This window comes from Meriones unguiculatus, chromosome 18 (genome assembly GCF_030254825.1).
Source record: "Meriones unguiculatus strain TT.TT164.6M chromosome 18, Bangor_MerUng_6.1, whole genome shotgun sequence".
In the NCBI taxonomy this organism is placed as follows: domain Eukaryota; kingdom Metazoa; phylum Chordata; class Mammalia; order Rodentia; family Muridae; genus Meriones; species Meriones unguiculatus.
In genome coordinates this window covers 25,860,854-25,882,982 of record NC_083365.1, presented here as the reverse complement: position 1 = coordinate 25,882,982, position 22,129 = coordinate 25,860,854, and the positions used below count along the sequence as shown (strand labels likewise).

The 22,129-nt window shown below is 40.9% G+C and overlaps 1 protein-coding gene across 6 annotated transcripts in view; it reads left to right on the top strand.

The window, feature by feature from the left end:
- Positions 1 to 22,129, top strand: part of Cdin1 (CDAN1 interacting nuclease 1) — a 211,120-nt gene that overhangs the window by 103,265 nt on the left and 85,726 nt on the right. For 4 of the 6 annotated variants that reach the window (XM_060372072.1, XM_060372070.1, XM_021638620.2 and 1 more), the window contains 2 exons: positions 12,016 to 12,081; positions 12,638 to 12,761. In XM_060372072.1, coding sequence (XP_060228055.1) covers positions 12,016 to 12,081; positions 12,638 to 12,761 — 190 coding nt within the window. The remainder of the gene's footprint in view (positions 1 to 12,015; positions 12,082 to 12,637; positions 12,762 to 22,129) is intronic. The other 2 variants (XM_060372073.1, XM_021638621.2) reach the window with 1 other exon arrangement.

The following is a 22,129-nucleotide window of genomic DNA, read 5'->3' as shown; positions in this document are numbered from 1 at the left end:
AAAATGCATAATAAAATAAAAATAAAATCGGCAACAGCTTAGAGCTAGTTATAATGGGGTGCCTATGAGGCACCTTAAGGTATGTTTCTGAATGATAGTGTTCTGATAATATTACAGAGTGTGTGATCCACCAGTTATCCAGCTGCTGGTCAGTGTAGTTGTCTTCTTGGAGTTCACTGATAGTATTCTCCCAGCACCATCTCCCTATGGACAGTCAGGTCCCTTCAGGGCCCCTGCTTTGTCTAGCTCAAGTCCATATGCCTCCTCCCTGAGGACTAGCAGACTCACACTGGAAAAGCGAGCAGAGAGTGTCAGATGTGACCTAACTTTAGATCTAAAACCTCAGATAACTGGAACATTAGACTAGACTCACTTCAACTTACAGATGCCAATGCGTACGGTCAAGTGATTGTTCCAATTGCACGTGATGTACAGAAATCCTCAGATACTGAATTTGATGGGTCACACATACTTCACTGTGCTCTGCAATATGCAAGGAATTACTTGATGAAGACATATCTGTTGTTTGAGGTTTCTTGAAGGAGATGTGAACAAATCATCTCTCCACCCTAGGTAGGGAACAGACTGCAGACCAAACAAACAAATCCAACCACATTGCAATCAGTAAACCATTAAGCTTACTGGAGTTGCTTTCAAGAGCATGGGGGACCCAAAGGCAGCTGCATCCTGGCAAACTCCATCCCAGGACGAGTGAAGACTCAGGGAAGCCTCCTCCCAGAGTTTTCTGTACAACCAATGATCACACTATGCATGAGAGGGGGTCTCCTTCTCCTCTTTGGCAACTGTTTATTGCTTTTATGACCTGGACCTTGTGGATTTTGCAACTTCACCAGATTCCTGAATTTCTTTAGCTTCCCGGGCCTTGCCAGCCCTCTAGCCCCTAGAATTCACAGGGACCTCGCTGGAAAATACCAGGTGTTTCACATAAGCCAGTCCAGAAGGGGCTGCTTTTCTCCCTTTGGCCGCTCATGCAGCTTTGGTCTCAAGGAGGCATGGTAGTTCTGTCATCCAGTTGTTCTGGTGTCTTCAGTCCCATGTCCCACATATTCTTACGAACCGAGTTGTGGGTCACTCCTCCATTACCTGGTTAAAGGCTTCCTCAACCCAAGCTGTTCAGAAGCTTGTTGTAGTTTGCTGTACTAGACCATAGGCATGCTGAATTGGGCATTTTTTTTTTTTTTTGTCCTCCATATTAAAGCTCAGACCTGAGGTCTGTCTTCTATGACTTCTATTTCACTCTGCCTTTTTATTGAGCACCCTTTTCCTATCTGACTCTTCCTGTGTGTCCCATGTTTAGGTCGCCGGAAAGCTTTTCCTAATTTTTACTTTTTTCCCCTTGCATTCTGCCAGCTATAAGTCAGTACATCATCCTGTTGTCTATTTTTTCCACTTGTGTCTTTTTTTTTTTTTATTATAGTTCTTTCATGGACAGGCTTTTTTGGAGTAAACAACTCAGACTCAGTTGTACGTTTTATAGCTCAAAACAAAGGCCGGGCAACAGCCTGCTGTGACACTGGTCTGTATGTGCTACTTTCAGAAATTGCAGTATGTTGTTAAGTTCACTGTCCATGTAGGGAGCATTCCCACAGACACTCTTCATCAAGGACATGCTGCCTGCCACCCTGTGCAACATAAGGAAGGACAGATACTGTAGCATTCCCCACTGCAGAGACTGTAACCACCCTCCCCCAAACTCACCACAGATTCTGGCACTCCCTGTTTGAGCACCAATTTTACAGTATGACTTTGCCTGGTGTGACTTGAACAAACATTGATCGCACAAGATAGGTCTTCAGTGGCACACCAAAGAAAGGGTTCCGCCAAAGCCATGCTTGAACCAGTGGGTTTATTGGAGTTCCTTACAGGCATGTGTGACTCAGAGGCAGCTGTATCACAGAAAAGGCCACCCCACCGTCACCTCGGAAATTCTATGCTGGAGCTCACTGTACAACATACAGTCAGTGCCCCAGAAGGGAGGCTCTCCCAGACTGGTTTTATAAGCTGTGGGAATGGCTTTGTGGGTCTAATAACTTGCTGAGCCTTTTGTTAGCTTTCTAAGTCTTAGGAGCCTGTTGCTTTCCTGGAGGATAAAATGGTTCAATTCAGAGGCAATAGGTACCTAAAAGTACTCTAAAAAGACACTAAAAAAAATATTTAAAAAAATATATAAATAGTAGTAAGCTTTGACAAATCCATGCAATAAGGTTACTCTGTTTGGAGTATTTCCTCATCAGAATACAAAAATGTGTTGATTCTATGCATTCTAAGTATTCCAATGTAGCACTAACTTTATGGTTAAAAACACTGAAATCCAAGTCTTGTATGAAATATTGTTGTAGAATTATTGCTCTTTTACTTCTACCTTCTCAGTTATTAATTAGCTGCAAAGTATTGTGCCAGGCAAATTTAAATAGATGATCATTTAAAAGGCAGTATGGGAAAATATCAGTATATAAACAGATCGCTAATCCAACCATACTTTTTCTGCCTCATGTGTCTGTTCCTTTACGGTTGTTGCAGACACTGTAAATGTTTGTCTCGTTTTGTTTTTTTAATAGGCAGAAATTATTTCTCTTTCTCCTTCCATCCCTCCCTCCTCTTCTAATCTAGAATACTTCTACAAAACAGCTTTTCTTATTGCTTATTGTTTAAATATTAATTCTTTATAATTTAGAGCTTATTACTTCCTTGAAACATTTTATTCTGTTGTAGAATTTCTACCCATTGTATTTTCTCCAACCTCTGCTCTCACCAATAGAAAAGCAAACTAGGTACCATTTTTCTAGACTTAATTCTGTCTTGAATTTTCTTGTCTTGTAGCTATTAGCTGAGTAGTTGAACAATTTCAAGGAAATAGGCCTTAGCCAGGCTCCCTAGGACTGGGGGGGGTAATTATTGAAATTATATTTGCTCATACAGGTTTATCCAGTCTTTAAAACTTACCTGTTTAAAAAGGCAAATGGGATAGACATTGGAAGAGGGTGAAAACAAGGAACAAGACAGGAGCCTACCACAGAGGGTCTCTGAAAGACTCTACGAGCAGGGTATTAAAGCAGATGTTGACACTCATAGCCAAACTTTGGGCAGAGTGCAGGGAATCTAATGAAAGAAAGGGGAGATAGTAAGACATGGAGAGGACAGGAGCTCCACAAGGAGAGCAACAGAACCAAAAAAACTCTGGGCCCAGGGGTCTTTTCTGAGACTGATACTTCAACCAAGGACTATTCATGGAGATAACCTAGAACTTCTGCACAGATGTAGCCCATGGCAGCTCAGTGTTCAAGTGGGTTTCCTAGTAAGGGGAGCAGGGGTTGTCTCTGACATGAACTCATGGGCTGGCTCTTTGATCACCTTCTTCTGAGGTAAGGGTCAGCCTTCCCAGGCCACAGAGGAAGACTATGCAGCCAGTCCTGATGAGACCTGATAGACTAGGGCCAGATGGAAGGAGAGGAGGACCTCCCCTATCAGTGGACTGGGGAGCAGCATGGGAGAAGAGGGAGGGAGGACAGGATTGGGAATGGACAAAGGGAGGGGGCTACAGCTGGGATACAAAGTGAGTAAATTATAATGAATAAATAAATTTTAAAAATTTAAAAATAAAAACATATAGCAAGCAAGCTAAATATTCTTGAGAAATTTAGTAATCCAAATTTAATAAACCACATTGTGGCCTTAAAAAAAAAAACTTACCCATTTAATATTATCCAAAGAAGTACTTGAAATAAGACAGTTCAAAGATGAATAAGTCATTTTAACTCCTCCAACTAAAAAGTAGTATTTATACCACAAGTTAGCCAGAGATCTGAGTGCTGTGGTAAAGATAAGACACGCATCAGTTAAGGACCGCGCAGCTTTTGTGGGGCTCTGGTCTCTGCTCCGGAGTGTGTGTCTGTCTAGTGTACCCTACTGGGCAGATGTCCACTTAGAATCTTCTCAATGGAAGTAAATGAACTTTGACAATTTTTGAAAATACACTGGGTTGTTTGTTTGTTTTACTTTGATTTTAATTACTTGGTAATCATGTATATGTGTGTAGGTAGGTACAGATGGGTGCAGGTGCCCATCGTGGACGAAAGCTTCAGATCACCTGGAGTTGGAATTGCAGGTGGTTGTGAGTTGCCCCATGTGGGTTCTAGATAGAAAGGTTGGGTTCTTTGCGAGAATAGTGTAACTTTACTTTTGAGCATTCTATCATCTATTTTTATTGTACTAAAATCCAAAAGGGGCATGCATATACTATTTTTATACTGAAAACTGAGAGTTAAGTTTTAGAGGTTAGAAAACACTGCTACATCTTTTTTTTTTTTTTTTTTTTTTTTTTTTTTTTTTTTTTGTACTGAAGTTGCGATAGATAGAATCTTGTACATTCCTCAGCTCCCTTTCAGCAGGTTTCTCCTGCACTTCCGGATGGCTGCTTGACTCACCAGACTGATGCGCGCTGTTGAGCTTACCAGTCTTTAAGTGCTCATCATGGGAAGACATTGTGAAAGATAAAATAATGCTTTCTAAAAATTGACTCAAACCTGATAAGCTAAGGTCAGATGGAAGGAGAGGAGGACCTCCCTTTTCACTGGAGTGGGGCTTGGGAGGAGATGAGGGAAGGAGGGTGAGATTGGGAGGGAATGAGGGAAGGGGCTAGAGCTGGGATACGAAGTTAATAAACTAATTAATATAAAAAATTAAATTTAAAAAAATTGACTCAAGTATGAAAACTTACAGAAAATTTTATTATAGATCTCAGTATATATCAACAGTTCTTTCCACTGGTCCCTCAATTAGAGGAAACACTAAATGGTTGGCATTTAAAGGCTCAGAACTCAGGAGCTGCCTGCCACATCTAAGTTCAGTTACTGGGAGAGCTCTCTTTCAACTTAGAATTTGACCAGAAAGTGTTGTGATCCTCCCAATTGCCTCCAAGTGATTCGCGAGACCGTGCTTTGCAGTGCTGTGTCTTCTCTTCATCTTTTCTCTATTTTAAGGGGAGGGGTTGGTTTTTGCTTTTATGGGGGCCTTTGAGATGTTTGGGCAGAAAGCGGTATAGTATAGGGAAGAAATGGTGACAGTGAGGAGATGGTAAGACCATTTGCCCCTCTAGAAAAACTACAAAAGAACTCGGCCTGGAGACGGAAGATGAACCATTCATCAGCATAGCTTGGCATGTCTCCAGGTCAGGGGACTTTCATTAGTCACTCGCACAGCCACTGTTGGGTGCAAACTCTTGTTAAGTTTGGCTTAATAAGGCTGGCTCTGGAGATAGTTTATTCTTTCCAGCAACTGTTACCCTGTTAGTAGACACTAACAATTACTTTGAGTGACACCTGAGAGGCACTTACTTTACCCCTGCCTCACTCCTTCCCCCATGTTTGGACAAAGCAGCATATTTTACGAGGCTGCATTTCTAGCATCTGTGTATTACTCTCTGAGATTCCAAGAGGGTATAATGTGTAAAGCCAAATAGGCCTAGTGAAGGATGTCTCTTGCCGAAAGAAATTAGTATCTTTGTTTCTAAGAGTTCATCTGTTCCTGCTGTTTTCTTCTCCACCTTGAACCGAGCGTGCTGTGCTGGGGCAGTGATCTTGGTGTGACTAACAGGGGATTATGACTTCAGGTGAGTAATAGACAGCAGGAGCAGGTGAGACTTAGAGTGCTAAGGTGTTTACACATGCAGATGTTAGCAGTAATAAGAGACTAGAAATAAAATGTGATTATGTAGGCTGTAGGGAGCAGAGATGCTTAGATTTTTTTGTTCATAAAGGAACCAACCACTTAAATGCCTGCCTATCAGAAAGTTAGAAGATAGCTTTTAAAGGCGCAGGGATGAGCTATTAGGGACATATGGAATTGGAGCTCCACCCCCTGCCTGAAGACATTGTAGTGAAAAGGGACTGTCGCCAAATATGCTTGTGCACACTTCCCCAAGAAAGAGGAACCATAGACAACCCTTGCTGCTCAGACATACACACTCTCTGAAACACCCAAGAAAGGTAATGCTGTTATTGCTTGCTCCAGGCCAGCAGCCCTCCCCTCGCCATTGCTGTGGTCAGATAGCATGCTTGCTGGGCTTCTACTTTTCTGGACACTAGCAGTTTCTGGAAACCATTTTGGTTGTTAGTGGTGGAAATCCAAACAAACTATCACGCTTGCACACACAAAGGAATGATTGGTTCTGATATGGACCCAGCAGTTCCCAAGGAGAGGGCTTTGCTTCTAGTGTACCTGGAGTTCAGAAGACAAAGCAGTGTCACCCACCCCTCTCTTCTGTCCTTGGGATCTTTTCAATGCTGCCTTCATTCTCAAGAAGCAAAGATGGCTACTGGCAGGTGTTAGTTTGTTCGAACTTGCAATCCCTGTCAAAAAAAAAAAAAAATCACAGAAAGGGCTGTGTCCTCAGTTGCTCTGGGTCCAGTGTCCACTCAGAGCTGGGTGGCTGGGGTACAAGTCACTGACTCCCTCGCCCCATCACAGTGTGGAATAGCAATGCCAGGCAGGACAGCTACCCACTGAAGTCGTTTCTCTCTGCAGCGAATTAACTACAGTTTCCATCTTTATTCTCCACAATCACAGCTTACCTGGTGTCAAATCATTTACTTTTATTACTGAGTTGACTCTGTGGTCTGTCTGTATTTGCAGATTTGTATATGTAGGCATACATTTGTCTCACCAAGGGCTCTTTTTATGTCTTGTAATTTCAGGGAGAAAGAGCAGGGAGAGACAAGCTAACTTTCAACCACTCATCTGAATTCTGAGGTTGGCATAGGATCTTGAGGCTGGCTAGTGACTTTCTTGCTCCCCTTGTTTTTTAAGGAAAAACTGGCTGAGACTTTGCATTACAGCTTAGAAGTCTGTCTGGGGCATCTCCTTTGTTCTCTCTGGTGGTTTGAATAGCAAAAGCCCCCAGAAACTTACCTGTGTGAATGCATGGCCCCTAAGGAACTGCACTATTAGGAAGTGTGGCCTTGTTGGAGGAAATGTGTCACTGGGGGTGGGCTTTGAGATCTCAGATGTGCAAGTCAGGCCCAGTATGTCTTAGTGTCTTCCTGCTGCCAGCTGATCTAGATCTCTAAGGTGATCTAGAACTCTCAACTTCTCTAAAACCATGTTTGCCTGTATGCTTCTGCTTGCCACCATGACGATAATGGACTAAAGCTCTGAACTGTAAGCCAGCCCCAATTAAATGTTTCCCTTTATAAGAGTTGCCGTGGTCATGGCGTCTATTCCTAGCAATAAAACCCTAACTAAGACATCTACCATGTTGATTTGTCTGTTCCTTTGAAGCATGAATCCAAAAAGGATTTTCAATGATTTGCTTTGTTGTTGCAATTTGTGTCTGTAGTCTCCACAACATTGGGCAGCCAGGATGGGCTACCCAGCCACTGTGTATACTGCTCCTGCTCTTGACCTTCTATTTGTTCTCAATATTTAGGAAACTTCAGTTTCCCCTAGTATTATCCCCAGAAGACAAGGTCAGAGCCATCAGTTGCAGTCCTTATTAGTGGCTTTGATGAGAGACTTTGGGGGAAGAGGTTGAAACTCATGGCTGAGATGAAGCTTGGGGTTTGGTAAAGATTTCATTTCTGTGTGAGACAGTCTCCTCATTCATTACATATGTGTTTTGTGCACCCTTGCACCCTTTGCCTATCAGAATGACAGCTGTTACCTATTGATGCCTTCAGAAGAAAAGGGAACATACAAAGTCACAGCTCTAAGCACTGAATTAAGAATGCTTCAGAAAAAGTGGTCCAAGCACATGAAATGCTAGAGTAGAAGAGATATACTGTTTAATAATTTTGTTATTTTGTTTAGCAGTTTATATCCATTGACAATTCATGGGTCACTTCAGAGTGTTAGTTCTCATTATCAGGTATTGCAAACCAGAATTTTTGTACAATTGGGAAATGATTTTATATCTTGTATTTAAAGATTTTAATGAAACAGTACAGGTTAAAAACATTTTCTTAGTAGTCTTAAATATGATTCTTAAGCATTTGATTACTAGTATCAGATGTGACTTGTTCTCTGACGAAAACTCAGCCCCTTATTTTAAACAAAGCAATTGTGTAATTAGTAGCTAATTGCTTTGGATATTTTGGGTACTTTAAGGATATAATTCAAAGGCCAGAGAAATGAAATGCTCACGATGTTCTTTACCCATGTGTAATCCCCCTTTAAAATATCACTTAAGAACAGGCTGGAGGATGTAAAAATAAACAGAGACCTGTGTTGTTTTTGTACAGTTGAAATAATAGTATTTAAAGGTAGTTTTTAACGTGAACATCCATTTCTTCTGTGGACACACTTTTGTTGGGTTTTAAGATACAGTGACAAGAGAAGTGCTGAAGCTCTGGTTCCTCTGAATGGTGTCTTGACATATGGCCACCTACCAACCCACACAGGAGGAAAAGGAGAATCCCGCCGTCTCCACAAATATCTTAATGATCCAGCTTCCTTATCGACAGAATTAAGAATGGTGTAGAGTCTGTGAGGACAAAACATGACTTGGTTGACATGAGTTCTCCTCCAGTGTCTTCGTTATTTGAGAAGTCTGAGTCTTGACGGACACCTTAACTTCTCTGGTCTTCTTTTGGGATATATAAATTAGCATGTGGGACTAGTTGCCTGTAGGACTTTACTAGCACAAAAATACTGTTTTGTGAAATAATTCTTCATTTTTGTGGCTATGAAGGCTAGTAAGTGTGCTTTGAAATGATAATATTCTTATAGGTCTTTTGATGATGAAACCTTAAACCATGAGGTGAGTGAGTTCAGGAGCTGTGGAATCTGTAGGATTATGTGTGCACCTTGAGCAGAGAGTCTTTCTCTCCGCTTGTGGTGCTCACTGGCTAAGATCAGTAGAAGCGATGGGGCTAGTGTCCTGAAAGTGCTGTTTCAGATCATTGCCCTCACTTTTTCTCCTCTCTTAACTAGTATTATTTCTCATCATTTCCTCTTCTTTTTTCTCTGAGGAGACAGGATATATTTCCGAAATCTGGCTTCAGCTGAGTCAAGAATCCCACCTAACTAGTTAGCTAAAGCATATGTAAAGTATAAGAACCTCTATGAAATACACGATTCCTGGGGAAGGTAGATTGCACACTTGTCCGCAGTAGAAGAGAGATCTGTACAGATCAATAGTCAGATAAGAAGTAGGAATGTGACCATGGCTACCCAGTAATAGCATAGTCCCCAGGACAGAGTGAGTTTGTGGGAAAAAAATCTGCCACATCTAAGGACCAGAGAAAGTAAGTGTTACTTAACACACTAGTGATGAAAGAAAAAAAAAAGTATGAAAAAAGGGGGTCATTTCTGTCCTCTAAAGCTTCAATGAGCTGAGATTCAGACATTTGGAAAAACAGCAGGAATTTCAAAAGAAACCCCAAACTTTGGGCCAACTTCCCTACCTCTGTGCTTTGCCTATGCCTAGGGAGTTAAGTATATTTGAAGAAAAAGAAAGGATCACTCCTTTAGATAGGCTTTATAGAAAACATAACTATTGATAAGAAGTATTTTTCATTAACTCATGTATCTCTTCTGGGCATCACATACATGTGAAGAATATGCTGGGCATCAAATACATGTGAGGGAGATTACAGGGTCAGATCCTCAGAGCAACAGTGTCATGTGTGCAAGCCTGTTGGCACCATCACTGCGAAGGAGCCAACACAGAATGGGCAGAAAGAACAACTAAGGACAGAAATAGATGCAAAGCTTCAGGCTCCTGAGTTGCAAATGGAGCATGCCAATCAGATTTTCCGTTTACACCCAGAGGCTTAGATAGTGTTCTAATATTAGGAACCTAGTTGAAAGAAAGAAGCATAATATAAAGGGCAGGAAGCTGGCTGGAAGAGTTAGGCTGGCCCATGAGGCCCAGCACAGTGGGCTGCCTGTTCACAAATGCTTCCTCCTACACTTGCATTACTTCCGCTGAACTTTGTCCAGTTGTTCCCTTCCTCCCGAAGGAGAAATGAACATAGGGGGCACCACTCCATGGGGGTATGACATGGAGATGTTGTGGCAATGAGCGCTTAGTGGGTAAAGTAAAGGGCATTTCGGATGTTTTGAATAACCTGTTAGAAGAAACACTGGGAAGGACTAAGATTTGGAGATGGTTTGCTGGGCACAGTTACTGTCAGATCAACTTGGATACCGAGAGCATGGAAGCAGAGAAGAGAGGGAAGAAAGGCTGACAGACGTCCCGACAGACTTCATCCCCTGGTCCTTTGGAGTTTACTACAAGACAGTGGGAACGTTCCCTAACCTCATCTAGTAGGTTTGGGTTTGGGGTTTGGGATGTCAGATTTTCACACTGGAGAAGACATGCAGTTGCATGGGTAATTTGCAGCCTGCAGTGTGCGTCAGCTTTTGAAGGGGTTTTACTGTGCTTGTGAATTGCTTGGTGACCTTCGAAGTTTTGTTTTGAGCTGTTGTTAGAAACAATCATTTTTCTTTCTGAAACAAATTTTAACATCAACAGAGACTGATGAAATTAGGATAGTCTTAATGAAATATTGCTGTCTTTTCTTAATGTCAACCAGCTTTTAAATCTACCTATTCATCACCTATCTGAAACATCACTCCAAACACTGGGGTTGATTTGAATAAATATCTTTTCCATTAAAGTTTTCATAGTCAGAGTACAGTTAAAGGGTAGGGAATTTTCCATTTCATTTCTATAGCTCAATTTCAAATATTTTTTTTTGTTTTAAAATTAACATTAGTTTGATTTGTATTTCATTATTTCAACAGCTTGAGGTTTTATTTTAATTTCAAAGAAGGAGAATCGTTCTGAATTTTGCCTTCTAAATCTGACTAAAAATACCAACTTTTAACAGCGTTCCACTTCGATATCTACTTTAATGAATGTCTTCTCATTAAACGCTTATTTATGTTTAAAATGCTGACCTTTCAGGATGTGCACGACAATGCTCTAAAGCAGAGCTTCTCAAAGCTGGCCATGAAACCACTGTCTTGGGCTGACAAATGGATTGGAAATAAGCTACCCAACACTGGGAATGGGCCATTAATTTTAATCAAAGTTGATGCAGGAAGGCCAATGGGATGCATGACAATGTCAACAGCCCAGTAGGTGTTAAGAGACCACTCGGCCTTCCTTGTTACTTGGTTGGGCCATTAGTTGAGGTTGGGTGAAGACAGAAAGCCAAGGCTGGAATTGAATGACCAGGTCACTCCAGAATCTAATGGAGAACTCTCCATTTCAGAAATCACACTGTGCTGCCCTTCGGAGTCAAGGACAGCATTTAGAAAATACTGGGTGGGTTTTGTTGTTGTTGTTTTGTTTTGTACTGTTGTTGTTTTCTCAAGCACCTTGCTAGTTTTTCCAAATTTATCTGGGTTCCCATTTCCCTGCTTTCTCTTCCAGCAGGGCCATTAATACTTACAGAAGAAATTGAAAAGACAGGAAAAACATCTTCAAGCCTGTTTTCTTTTCAGATGTACATAAGTCAGGCCAATCAAACTCTCAGTTGCCAGAAACAGTTGTATACCTAAAGAATTAAGCAAGACAACCAATTGTGGCCCTCTTACTTTTCTCTCCTTTCCTTGTGTATGGGAATAATTTTATTAATTTAAACTACAGTTTCTTGATTGCTTCTGCCTTATTGTAAACTGTCAATATTGACTGCTGACACTGGTGACTTCCATTGTTGCGGATCCCTTTACTTTCTATCAGTAAATATATTTATTTTCAGAATTTTCAATTACCAAAAAAGAAAAAAAAAAGGTAGCTCCTGACAGCAGGGAATAATGATGTTTATAATAAAGACATAAAAATGCAAAAAAAGACAAAGAAGCATTCTTGTATCTCTGATTCAGATTTGGGAAGAAAATTCATTTATTCTGACACGGCACTGCACACATAAGAAAGACACGTATGGCTGCATTAGTAATTTTTACACATATTTAAGAAAGAAAAGCAATTATATTGCTGTCTTTTTAATGGAGTGCTGTAATAAATGATAGTGTTTGTTCTTCCTGCAGATGAAGATCAGCTCCGTGCGAAGGGCTATGACAAAACACCAGACTTCATTTTACAGGTGCCAGTTGGTAAGTCCTTGAGCTTCTGTGTATACGCATCTGTGTATAGAAGGGGAATATTTTCTTTAAAGTGTTACTATTACCAAATGTTTTCAGAGTAGATTATCATTGTAACACTGTGTCAAAATGGGTAATCTCGGAAAAGATTACAGTTGTTCAGAGTAAGGCTCTGCCTCAGAACTTTCCCATATACTTGAGGAATGAGCGATGCCTTCTGAGTGCATGTTTGAGATGCCGTTTTCAATTCATTTCTCTATAAATTTTGAGTTTTTAAAATGCAGCTTTGCCAGGCAGCCAGGCATACTTAGGTTTTCTTGACATGTCACTTGTCGAGCCTCAGGACAGCATCTTGAGCATCAAGAAAGGGAGTTTTGAAGGATGGGTGAGGGTGACGGGATGAAATTGTGGCCCCATCAGGCCTGATGGACTCACACAAACGTGTTGTTTTATAATTACGCCCACAATGAATGGCAGAGGCTAAGCCCCTGCTCATTAATGTGAAGCATAGAGAGGCCAGCGCATAGTTGAGGATTTTCAATCTTCCCTCTCCTTCACTGTGTATTAGTAATGCTTTGTCCCTTAGCCGTGGAAGGGCACATAATTCACTGGATTGAAAGCAAAGCCTCATTTGGTGATGAATGTAGCCACCACGCCTACCTGCATGGCCAGTTCTGGAGCTACTGGAATAGGTAAGGTCCCATTATTTTTCTCTTAAGATAAACGATACTCAGCTGAAGTCTCATTAGAAAAAAATATTTTGTTTAGCTGGTAAAAATGCTAGAAGCCTTTTTTCCCTAGTAAATAGAGACTCTGATTAATGTATTCATTTCAGATAATTTAAACTTCTCTGCTTTCATAATGTTGCTTCATTTTTTTAAAAACTTAAAATCTGTGCTTAAGGTCAAAACTGGTAGAGTGTATTTCCTGCTTTACAGTGATTATATTAGTGTCACTGAAAATACGGATAACAAGCTATGGTGCATAATATGATATAGACACTGGATTTTTATCCTTTTGATGTGGAATTTATGCTTCCTTTTAGGCCATAAAAATTAATTTATTCTCAGTTCTCTGAAGACAGTATCCAAACCATATGAAAAAAGAAAATGATTTATATTATAATAGTAACAGCTTACCTACCAGTTTCAGTAACCATCTTGATGAGACGGAAATCTCCACAATTAAAGGGGTGCAGGTGGGCACAGATGTGTGTGCCTGGACCTGGAAGTTATTTCAGTTAATCCTTGCAGAGAAGTTACATGTGCATTGGGGGTGCGAGCATGTGTGTAGGCATGTCTGTAGTCCAAGGCTTTTTGTCAGTGTGTGCAGGTATGTATACATACGTGTGAGTGTGGGTATGAAGGCCCAAAATTTACACTGGGTGGTCTTTCACAATAACTCACCTCTTCCCTGCTTTACTTGTTGGGGCAGGATCTCTCACTGAAACTAGAGGTCACAGATTCCAGCTTGTCCTGGGGGTGTCATCTCTGCCTCCCAGTTGCTAAGATACAGGCAGCAATCAGGCCTGCCTGGCTTTGACCTAGGTCCTGGGCATCTGAATTCCAATCCAAACACTTGTGTAGCAATACCTTCTCCAATGAGCCATCTCCCCAGCCCAGGAAGTTATTTGTATCCCCATTGTATGGATAACTAAACTGACAAAGAAAGGAGATAATATTCTATTCTGCTAGTTATCACAGGCCTGTGTTTATCCCTCTCCCCCATCTATTCCGTTTGTAACATAATGCCATTGTCATCTGCAGTGCAACTGTTGAATCTTCGGTTTCTTTATGATCACATTCCTGTTTTCATACCATGTGTTTTCCTCCACGAAAACAAGAGGTGGGTCGGGTGGCGACCTTTCTAGATTAACTGTGCTCTTCTGTCATTGGTCAACAGTAAGAATACAGTCATAAGATGACACATGCCCAGATCATTAAGGAAGGAGATGGCAGCATCTGCGAGTAGCAGTGTAGGGTGTGGGTGGGAGGCTATCGAATTTGGCATTATATTCTTACTCAGCTTTACAAAAGGCCAGCAGATCTCGCCCATGGCAGCTGTGCTAAACTACGCCTACTCTTCGCCATGGTAACAGTGATCATGACAAAATGCTGAATGTAATGGCCTTCTTGATTTTCTTGTGTAATTGTGCGTAGCATCCAAGCTTTACTTTACAGGGATGGAGGAGGAAAGTGCAAAATGTTTTAGAAATCAATGCTGCTTCAGCGTTTCCTGTGTTTTATTCAGCCATTATTCAAATTAGCAGTAATGTGGCAAATTGAATTTTAGGTTTTTAGTGATTTTTTTGATGAGTTTGAAATACTAGAGAAACATCGTTTTTGATAGTATAGGGAAAGCAATGACAAGAAAATCAAATAGCTGAAGCTTAGGTTACTAAAGGATTAAAGACAATTGATCATGTGAATCACTGCATTAAGATGATGTCCCCTTTCTGGTACTGGTCACATGTTTTCTGAAGAACAAATAGACGATCAATTTCAAATAAGAAAGCTCAACTTAAAAAAAATGCCAAAAATTAGCCAGGCTCGGTGGCACATGCCTGTAATCCCAGCACTCAGAGAGGCAGAGGCAGGCAGATCTCTATGAATTCGAGGTCAGCTTGGTCTACAAAGCGAGTTCAGGACAGCCAAGGCTACACAGTGAAACCCTGTCTTGAAAAAGAAGAACAAACAAACAGAATAATGCAGTGATCAGAACAGTTTTACCAGTGGCCTACCATTTTGACCCAAAGAAATATTAGCCATCTGTGAATGTGTGGGATCCTGATGTTTTCTTATTTTGTGAACATGACACATAGAGCAGGTGATAACCTGCTTAGCAGTAGGAGAAAATCTCTCAAAAGTAGCCTTTCAAGGTGGCTGGTATCTGGATAAACCCAGTGTGTGTGTGTGTGTGTGTGTTTGTCTAATTGTCACATTGTTTTCAGGGTAATGACTGGACTTTCATGTAAGAGCATTCAGTTCACATCTTAAGACAATTTCTTTTATAACTTCATTTTTCCCACACCAGTAATTGCTTAACCCCTTGTTTGTAGGTTGTCATATTTATAAGCATATTCTTTCTTGGTACAGTATTTTTATTCAGGCTTCAACTGTTTTGAGAGTTGGTCATTCACTCCCTATTTATTAAAACATTTGGTTTGCTTATCTTCCATGCTGTCTTTTCTTTTTGTGTTTCTCCTCTCCATGCCAGCGCCTTCCTTGTTCTTGTTCTTTTTCACTGGTTCTTCCTGGCCTCTGGGTACAGGGTTATCTACATTTATTGCATGAGTCGTCCCTCAGACATTTTACTGGGTCATGTGGCACTTTATGTTTGCTACCTTTCTAGTGGTCTCTTTTAATGTTGACTCCCAGACCTAACATTAGCTGGAATGAATTTCTGCCTGTCCCTTCATGATACCTACTATGTGTCTCAGATTTAGCGTGCCTAAAACTAATCTTCATTTTTCTTTCCTTCAACTGTGTTATTCTTCCATTCTTCTTCAGTGCAACTAATGGTTGCCACAATTTGTGCTCAGTTCAGGCATCTAAGTTTCACCACAGCTACATTATCTCTGTTTTCACAGAGTCTCAGACTGTGTATTTATTACCGCCTCACCTGCTGTTGCCCCAGCACCTGCTAGCATCTCTTGGGCAATTACTTTGGCTTTCAAAACTGATTTCCACAGGTCCAGTCTTACAGCCCTGTGGCCAGCTTTTCATATCTCGGTCTTGGAAAACATAAATTACATTGTGTCATTTCCCTGCTCAAAACATCTCAGTGCCTTGCTTGTCACATTTAAAATAAAATGCTAATTCCCCTCTGGTACTCAGGAAGCGTGATCGGCCCTCCCTCCCAGCCTAGCTATAGATACATACACCTCTGTGCTAATAGTCCTTCTTATTTTTATGATTCCTGTCACTCGCATTTTCTTGGTTTCCCTTGAATCCTTGTTTGTAGCTGAAAACCCTTACTCTGGCTCATCCTTCTGCCTGGAAGTCTCTTTGCTTGGATCACCACTTAACTTTGTGACATTCAGAGCTTAGCTCATTTCCCATCTTTGGAAGGACCTCCTTGACCTCCCAATCTAAGAAGTACAATTTTCAGTCCTGCTTCCTCACAGGGCTTTAGCCCTATATGAAAGAGTGAGTGAGTGAATGAATAGACGAGTAGATGAATGAATGAATAGAAAGTAGTGACAATCTACTATAGAAAACTTTTCAAGAGCATATTCCCCTTTATACTGTTCTTTTGGAATGTCTTGTCTCTCATTGCTTTTATATCAAACTTTAGATATTTGTCTTACCTTAATTCACCTTAAGAGATTTAAATTCTGCAGTGCAATCATTTTTCTAAAATAACATATACTTTCTGAGGAACAGTTGTTGCTTTTTCCACCCCTACTTGTGTATGAGCCTTGTTTAATTCCTCACCTTGCTTCCATCTCTGCCTCAATCAAGTCAAATACTGAGCCCCTGAGAAGTAGCATTTGGACCGTAATACAAGCACAAACTGTAGAGTCCTGGTAAAAAAAGTTTTTTTATGCAACCAACACTCAGAAGCCTTCTCTTCCTCTTTCTGTAATCATGAAGTGAGCTCTTAAACAATTTGGCTCATTAAGTCTACTTTAGTGATCAGAAGACAGGTAGAGGAACAAAGCAATCCTGCAGTTGAAGGCCAGATTCTGTAATTGGCTCTTCCATACTGCCCATCAAAGGAGTGAGAGAATAAAATGCTTGACAAAGAGAGTTCCAGATGCTATGATAACCAATGTCCAATAACTGCTGATCAAGACCATGACACTTACTCACAGGTTCAGTCCTGCTGTCTTCAGGCACACTGTCATCAGGAGCATTGATTTTAAAAGTGTGCTTTATGAAGCTTTTCAAAGATCGTCTAAGCTGGCTGGCTGGAAGGAGTGAGGAAGGTTCTATGTGCCTGACGTTAATCTTTCAACGTAGTTCTCCTTGAAGTTAGGGAAGAAGTATTGGTCTTGAATCTAGGTTATGCTGGTCTCAGGCTTTGGAAAAGCCTTCCCATCCTCCAGAACCCCTTCTTTTCTCCTCGATATAATGAAATCATTAATACTTTTCTTACCCTGTTATTGTAAAAGTCAGTTATTTAGTGCTTGCAAAGCACTTCATATGTACTGGCAGTCAACAGATATTAATCCTCCTCAGTCTTTCTCTGGTATATCACTTTATGGTGGAATTTGACAGTTTAAATGGCCTTCTTTGACACATAAACTTTTCAGCTAACTTTAGCATTCAACTTGGATGACATCTCTTTAGGAAACTTGGGTGCTTTTGCGAAGACACTCCTGCCTGTGTTGTGCTGATGATTCCATAGTGGTTATCAAACATTATAATTGCTGTTTGCTTGTCACCCTCTTTGAGTTAATGCTATCTTGTTGTTTTATCTATCTTTAAATGCTCAGAGATTGGCAGAATGCCTGTCACATGGTAGGTGATCAGAGGATCATTAGTCATTGCATGACTGCGTGATGGGTATACCCCTACTTACCATGCAAGAATAATTAAAATCAACCATTACAGATTATATAAGACATAGTGACATTAAACCATAATTGATCCATTTTTTTTTTATCTTGAGAATACTATCCTCTGGACAGTGGGAAATGTCTCAGTTTTCTAAAACATTTTTATGGATTTTATGGATATACAAGCTTATTACAGCCCTATTTAAGAGAAGTATTATAATGTTTTTATATGATTTTTAAGGTGGGCAATGAAAAGTAACACATGGCACGTGCATTTTGTAAGGTTTTTGAGATAAATATTTGTAGTTGTTGGCTTTGTTTGTTTTGTTTTGTTGAAACAGGATCTTACTCTGTAGCCAAGGCTGGCCTTGGGCTCATGGTAATCCACCTACCTCAGCCTCTTGAGTGCTGAGATTATAGATGTGGTTTTCCCCATCAAGCTTTACATGGATATGACCTTCTTTCCTTTCCTGGAATTTCAGACTTCTTTGGTTTTAAATTTGAAATGGAATGCCTTAAAAGCCCATAATAGAGAACAACTGATAATTTCCTTAGAAATGAAGGGGGGAAGGGGACTAGTCAAGGGCAAGGGATGAGTGGAAGCCTGTTTCCTGCATGTCCAAGTTTCAGCTACCCATCAAGTTAACAGACCCGAAATAAAATATTCTATTGTGCATGAAGACTTACAAGCTCAGATTTGTGTTAAGAATTCCCATGTGATCCCTCTGTTTGTAGCAGTGTGGGTATAGGTGGTCCTACTACCCTGTCTTTTTTTCACTTCACCTGGAAAGGTGTCAGTCATAACCCAACATGCACAGCATAAACCCGTGCACATTTCCACAAACCTTTGCCTTCAGGCAGAGGTGTGCACTCCAGTGGTTGACCGTAGAGAAGGGGTATTTTGGCTCGCCACTAAGCACATTTTGATGTCTTTAAAACATAGAGTAGCACCTAGAAGGGGTTGGGAGACAGAGGCCAGGCTCCTTCGGCCCTGTAGAACCCTCACTGTGTAAACTGGATGCAGCCAGAATAGAACCAGAGCATCATCTAAGCTTATGTTCCTGACATGGCTCCCTTTTGCCTGGGTCTGAGGGACAGTGCCACAGGAAGCAACGTGTGCATCTTCCAAAGCCCTTTCGTGTCCCAGAAGTAAGGCATGTGGAGATGACACCAGAGGAAACAGGACCTTAATCACATTGCTGTACCTCACAGAGATTAACATCCGGGTTCCATCTGTCAGAGTTTTGAACATTTGGCTCCAGAGAGTCTACTCTCCTACAAGCAATACTAAGCTAATACCTTCTGCCGCAGAAATTGATTTGAGTTCATTTCTTCCCTCTCAGGCCTTTTTAAAGATCAGTTATTTGTTCAATGGTCTGGTGATTGCTTTCTCTGGTCGGTGATAACCTGAGAGGAGTCGGTTTGAACAAGGCTGCCAGGCAGGGAAGGAAGGTATGTTTCAGAGGATGGTCCAAGTTCTTCCTGTATTAAGATAGTTTTTTTGGAAGCCTGCAATTAGTCAAATCACAGATTTCCAGTTATTTCAGTCTTGTTAAAGGCAAGGCTGATCACATCTGTCGTAAGTTGGAGTTTGTGCCACAGCAATAGAAGCTCTCACAAACCTTCAATTACGGCAGCCTCAGAAGGCGCTGCTGCGGGACACTAACAAGTAGTCATCAGCGAGAGACAGATCGACTAATAATTAGCCAATGTGCTGGAGAGGACTTCTGTGAAGGTAAAGTATAATAATTTGCCTTCCATCTCTCATAGTGGAGTTGCTTGTGAAATATTGACATCCCATTGTTTGACAAGTGCTGGACACTGTTATTAGCCAGAGCAACCTCAAAATATTTGATAAAGATGAGGAAAGTGTTTTCTGTGTATTTAGTACCTTTAAGAGAATGTTTTCCTAGGGCAATGAAACCATTTCATGTGCACCTGGAATGTAAATCACAAGCCTTCCCCAGCAAGGAGTTTGCACATTGCTCACAGTGTTGTTCATGGTTTGCAATGGCGACTTTAGAAGCAGAAATGAGCAAAGAAATAGAAATATAGTCTTAGGCCTTTCAAGTGGGTTTTGCAACAAAGACATGGTTGTTGCGAGATTGGGAAGAGTTTAAACAAAGGATTAAATTGAAAGAGAACAAGTCTGTTAGGGAATTCTTTACTTACTTAGGTACCTATGTGTCCGATTGCTATCTTTAAGCCTGTTGAGCAGTGTCCTGAGGGAGACATAGTGACCAGTTTCACAAACCCAGGGAACAATGAAGTGTTGAAATGGTAGTTCTTCCTGCTGACCCCATGAAATGGAGTTCATCTGTGTCATGCAGGGTTCCAAAATGTTATGTCAAACCAAATCAACAAAGAAAGGATTGAGTGGCCATCAAAGAATGCAAACATGCCATTATGATCTAGCAATACATACAGACAGGTGAGAGAGGTATTACAGCGTCTCGTGAAAGAAAGTGACAACTAGAGTGGAGTGAGAGCCAACAACCCAGCACCTTTCTGTGCAGAGACCCTTTCTGTAGCTAATTCTATAAGCACAAAGATCAGGCTGGCATTGATGTAAACATCACCTTGTTTCACATGGAAAGAAACCATTTTGTCCATATTGTTATATGCTTTATTCTTGAAGAACTGATTTCATCACTGTGATAGGGTCTGGACCCTGGAAAATTTATTTTATTTCGAAAACGTTAGATAGTATTGCTAGTTTGCCCCCAGTGTTGAAGTACTGACCTTGCCTTGACTTTGTTTTGATAGTGTGTGTGTGTGTGTGTGTGTGTGTGTGTGTGTGTGATTGTGAGTGCAGTGCCCACAGAGGCCTGAGGTGTCATATGTGAGCTACCCCACCTGGGTACTAAGAACCAGATTTAGATCCTCTATCTGCCAAATGCAATGAGGCACACTGGTTCCAAGCAGCACATTGGAACAAGCAGTGTTATTATTCTACGGGAACGCCAGTTCTGTCCTTGAGCGCATGACAAGTGAGGCTTAGGGTCTTCCTGTGAATTTTATACCTATGTCCTTTTGTTCCACTGTGTAGCTTCATATAAGTCTTGGTGGGAAGTGTCAGACAGATCACTTTTGTTGGCTGATGAGTACACCACACTGACGCTGAAAACTTCTCCCACACGTGAGGCTTGAGACACACTGTAGGTGGACAGGATAGGCCGGGTATTATGCCTTGCTCAAGAGCCTGGTGCTGTATTCAGAACGAGAGTTAAGAGTTAGAGAATTCAGTAACCCCTGAACTGAAGGGAATTCAAAGCCACAGAATCACGAAGTTGATCTGTGTATGATCCAAGGAGATCCAAGGTTGGCTGAGACTAATTATTAGGAAGTATGTCTAAATGTTTGAGTAGTGTTTCTGTTTTATTCTGAATTCTAATTTGCTACAAATAAAAAGTATTTTAATAAATAATTTTAACACAGATTTTTTCAGATATAATTGACACAAAGCACACATGTTCAGAAAGTATCAAGTGGTAGATGCTGAGCTTGAAATCACCCTCCAGAGTTCCCAATCTTTTTTCCTAGCTATCCTTTTCAGAGACTTCTTGCCAGGCTGCCACTTGCAACTGATCAGTTTTCATTTTGTAGCATTGTTCTTTTTGCTTTCTTTTTATTATCTTTCATTCCTTTTCTTTTAAATAATGTAGTTAGTTTCCATTTGGGTTTACTTTTTTTCTATTTTCTTATATTTTAATGGAGCCTTCTTTGTCTGGCTTTTTTGCTTGTTTGTTTGTTGTGATATCAAAGGATAGGCTTTATTAGAAGAGAGTGGTAAGGCTCTATCCCACTAAGATGAAATAGGCTCAGATTTCTCCCATCTTAAGACAGTCATTCCTCCCTGCCCTGGCTTCCTGTGCTATTCATGTTCTGTGTGTGTGTGTGTGTGTGTGTGTGTGTGTGTGTGTGTGTCTGTGTTTATTAATTACAGTTTATTCACTTTGTATCCCAGCCCCTCCCCTTTCCCCTCCCAACCCCATCCTCCCTCCCTCTCTTCTCCTATGCCCCTCCCCCACTGTTTATTTTTGAAACAGGGTCTCTCAGCCCCTGGCTGTCTGAGAACTCTCCTTGTAGACCAGGCTGGCCTCAAATCCACAGAGATCCACCTTCCTCTGCCTCCTGACTCCTGGAATTAAAGATGTGTGCCATCATGCGGCTTTTTGTCTGGTTTGCTAAAAAACACAAAATAGTTATTTCAAGGTGCATTCCTGTCACTGAATTCCTGGTAGTTTCTGGAGCACATTCAATTGTTGTGCCTCTTCTATTATTTGTTTTTACTAACCTGTGAAAAGAAATAGTTTCTAGTTTTCCCTATTAATAATATAAGTATTATAAACAATTGAAAACACTTTCATATAGCTTCATTGTTTTTAAGTAAATACCTGTAAATAAAATGTGCAGTGCAGACAGTGGGTGTATTTTATTCTATGAAATGATTGATTTGTTGGCCCCATGGATTCTATCTTTCTCCATTCACATAGACAACGCTGAGGTACTTGCTGTCCTCCCAATTGCTTGCTATGCTCAGTCATTTTTGGACAC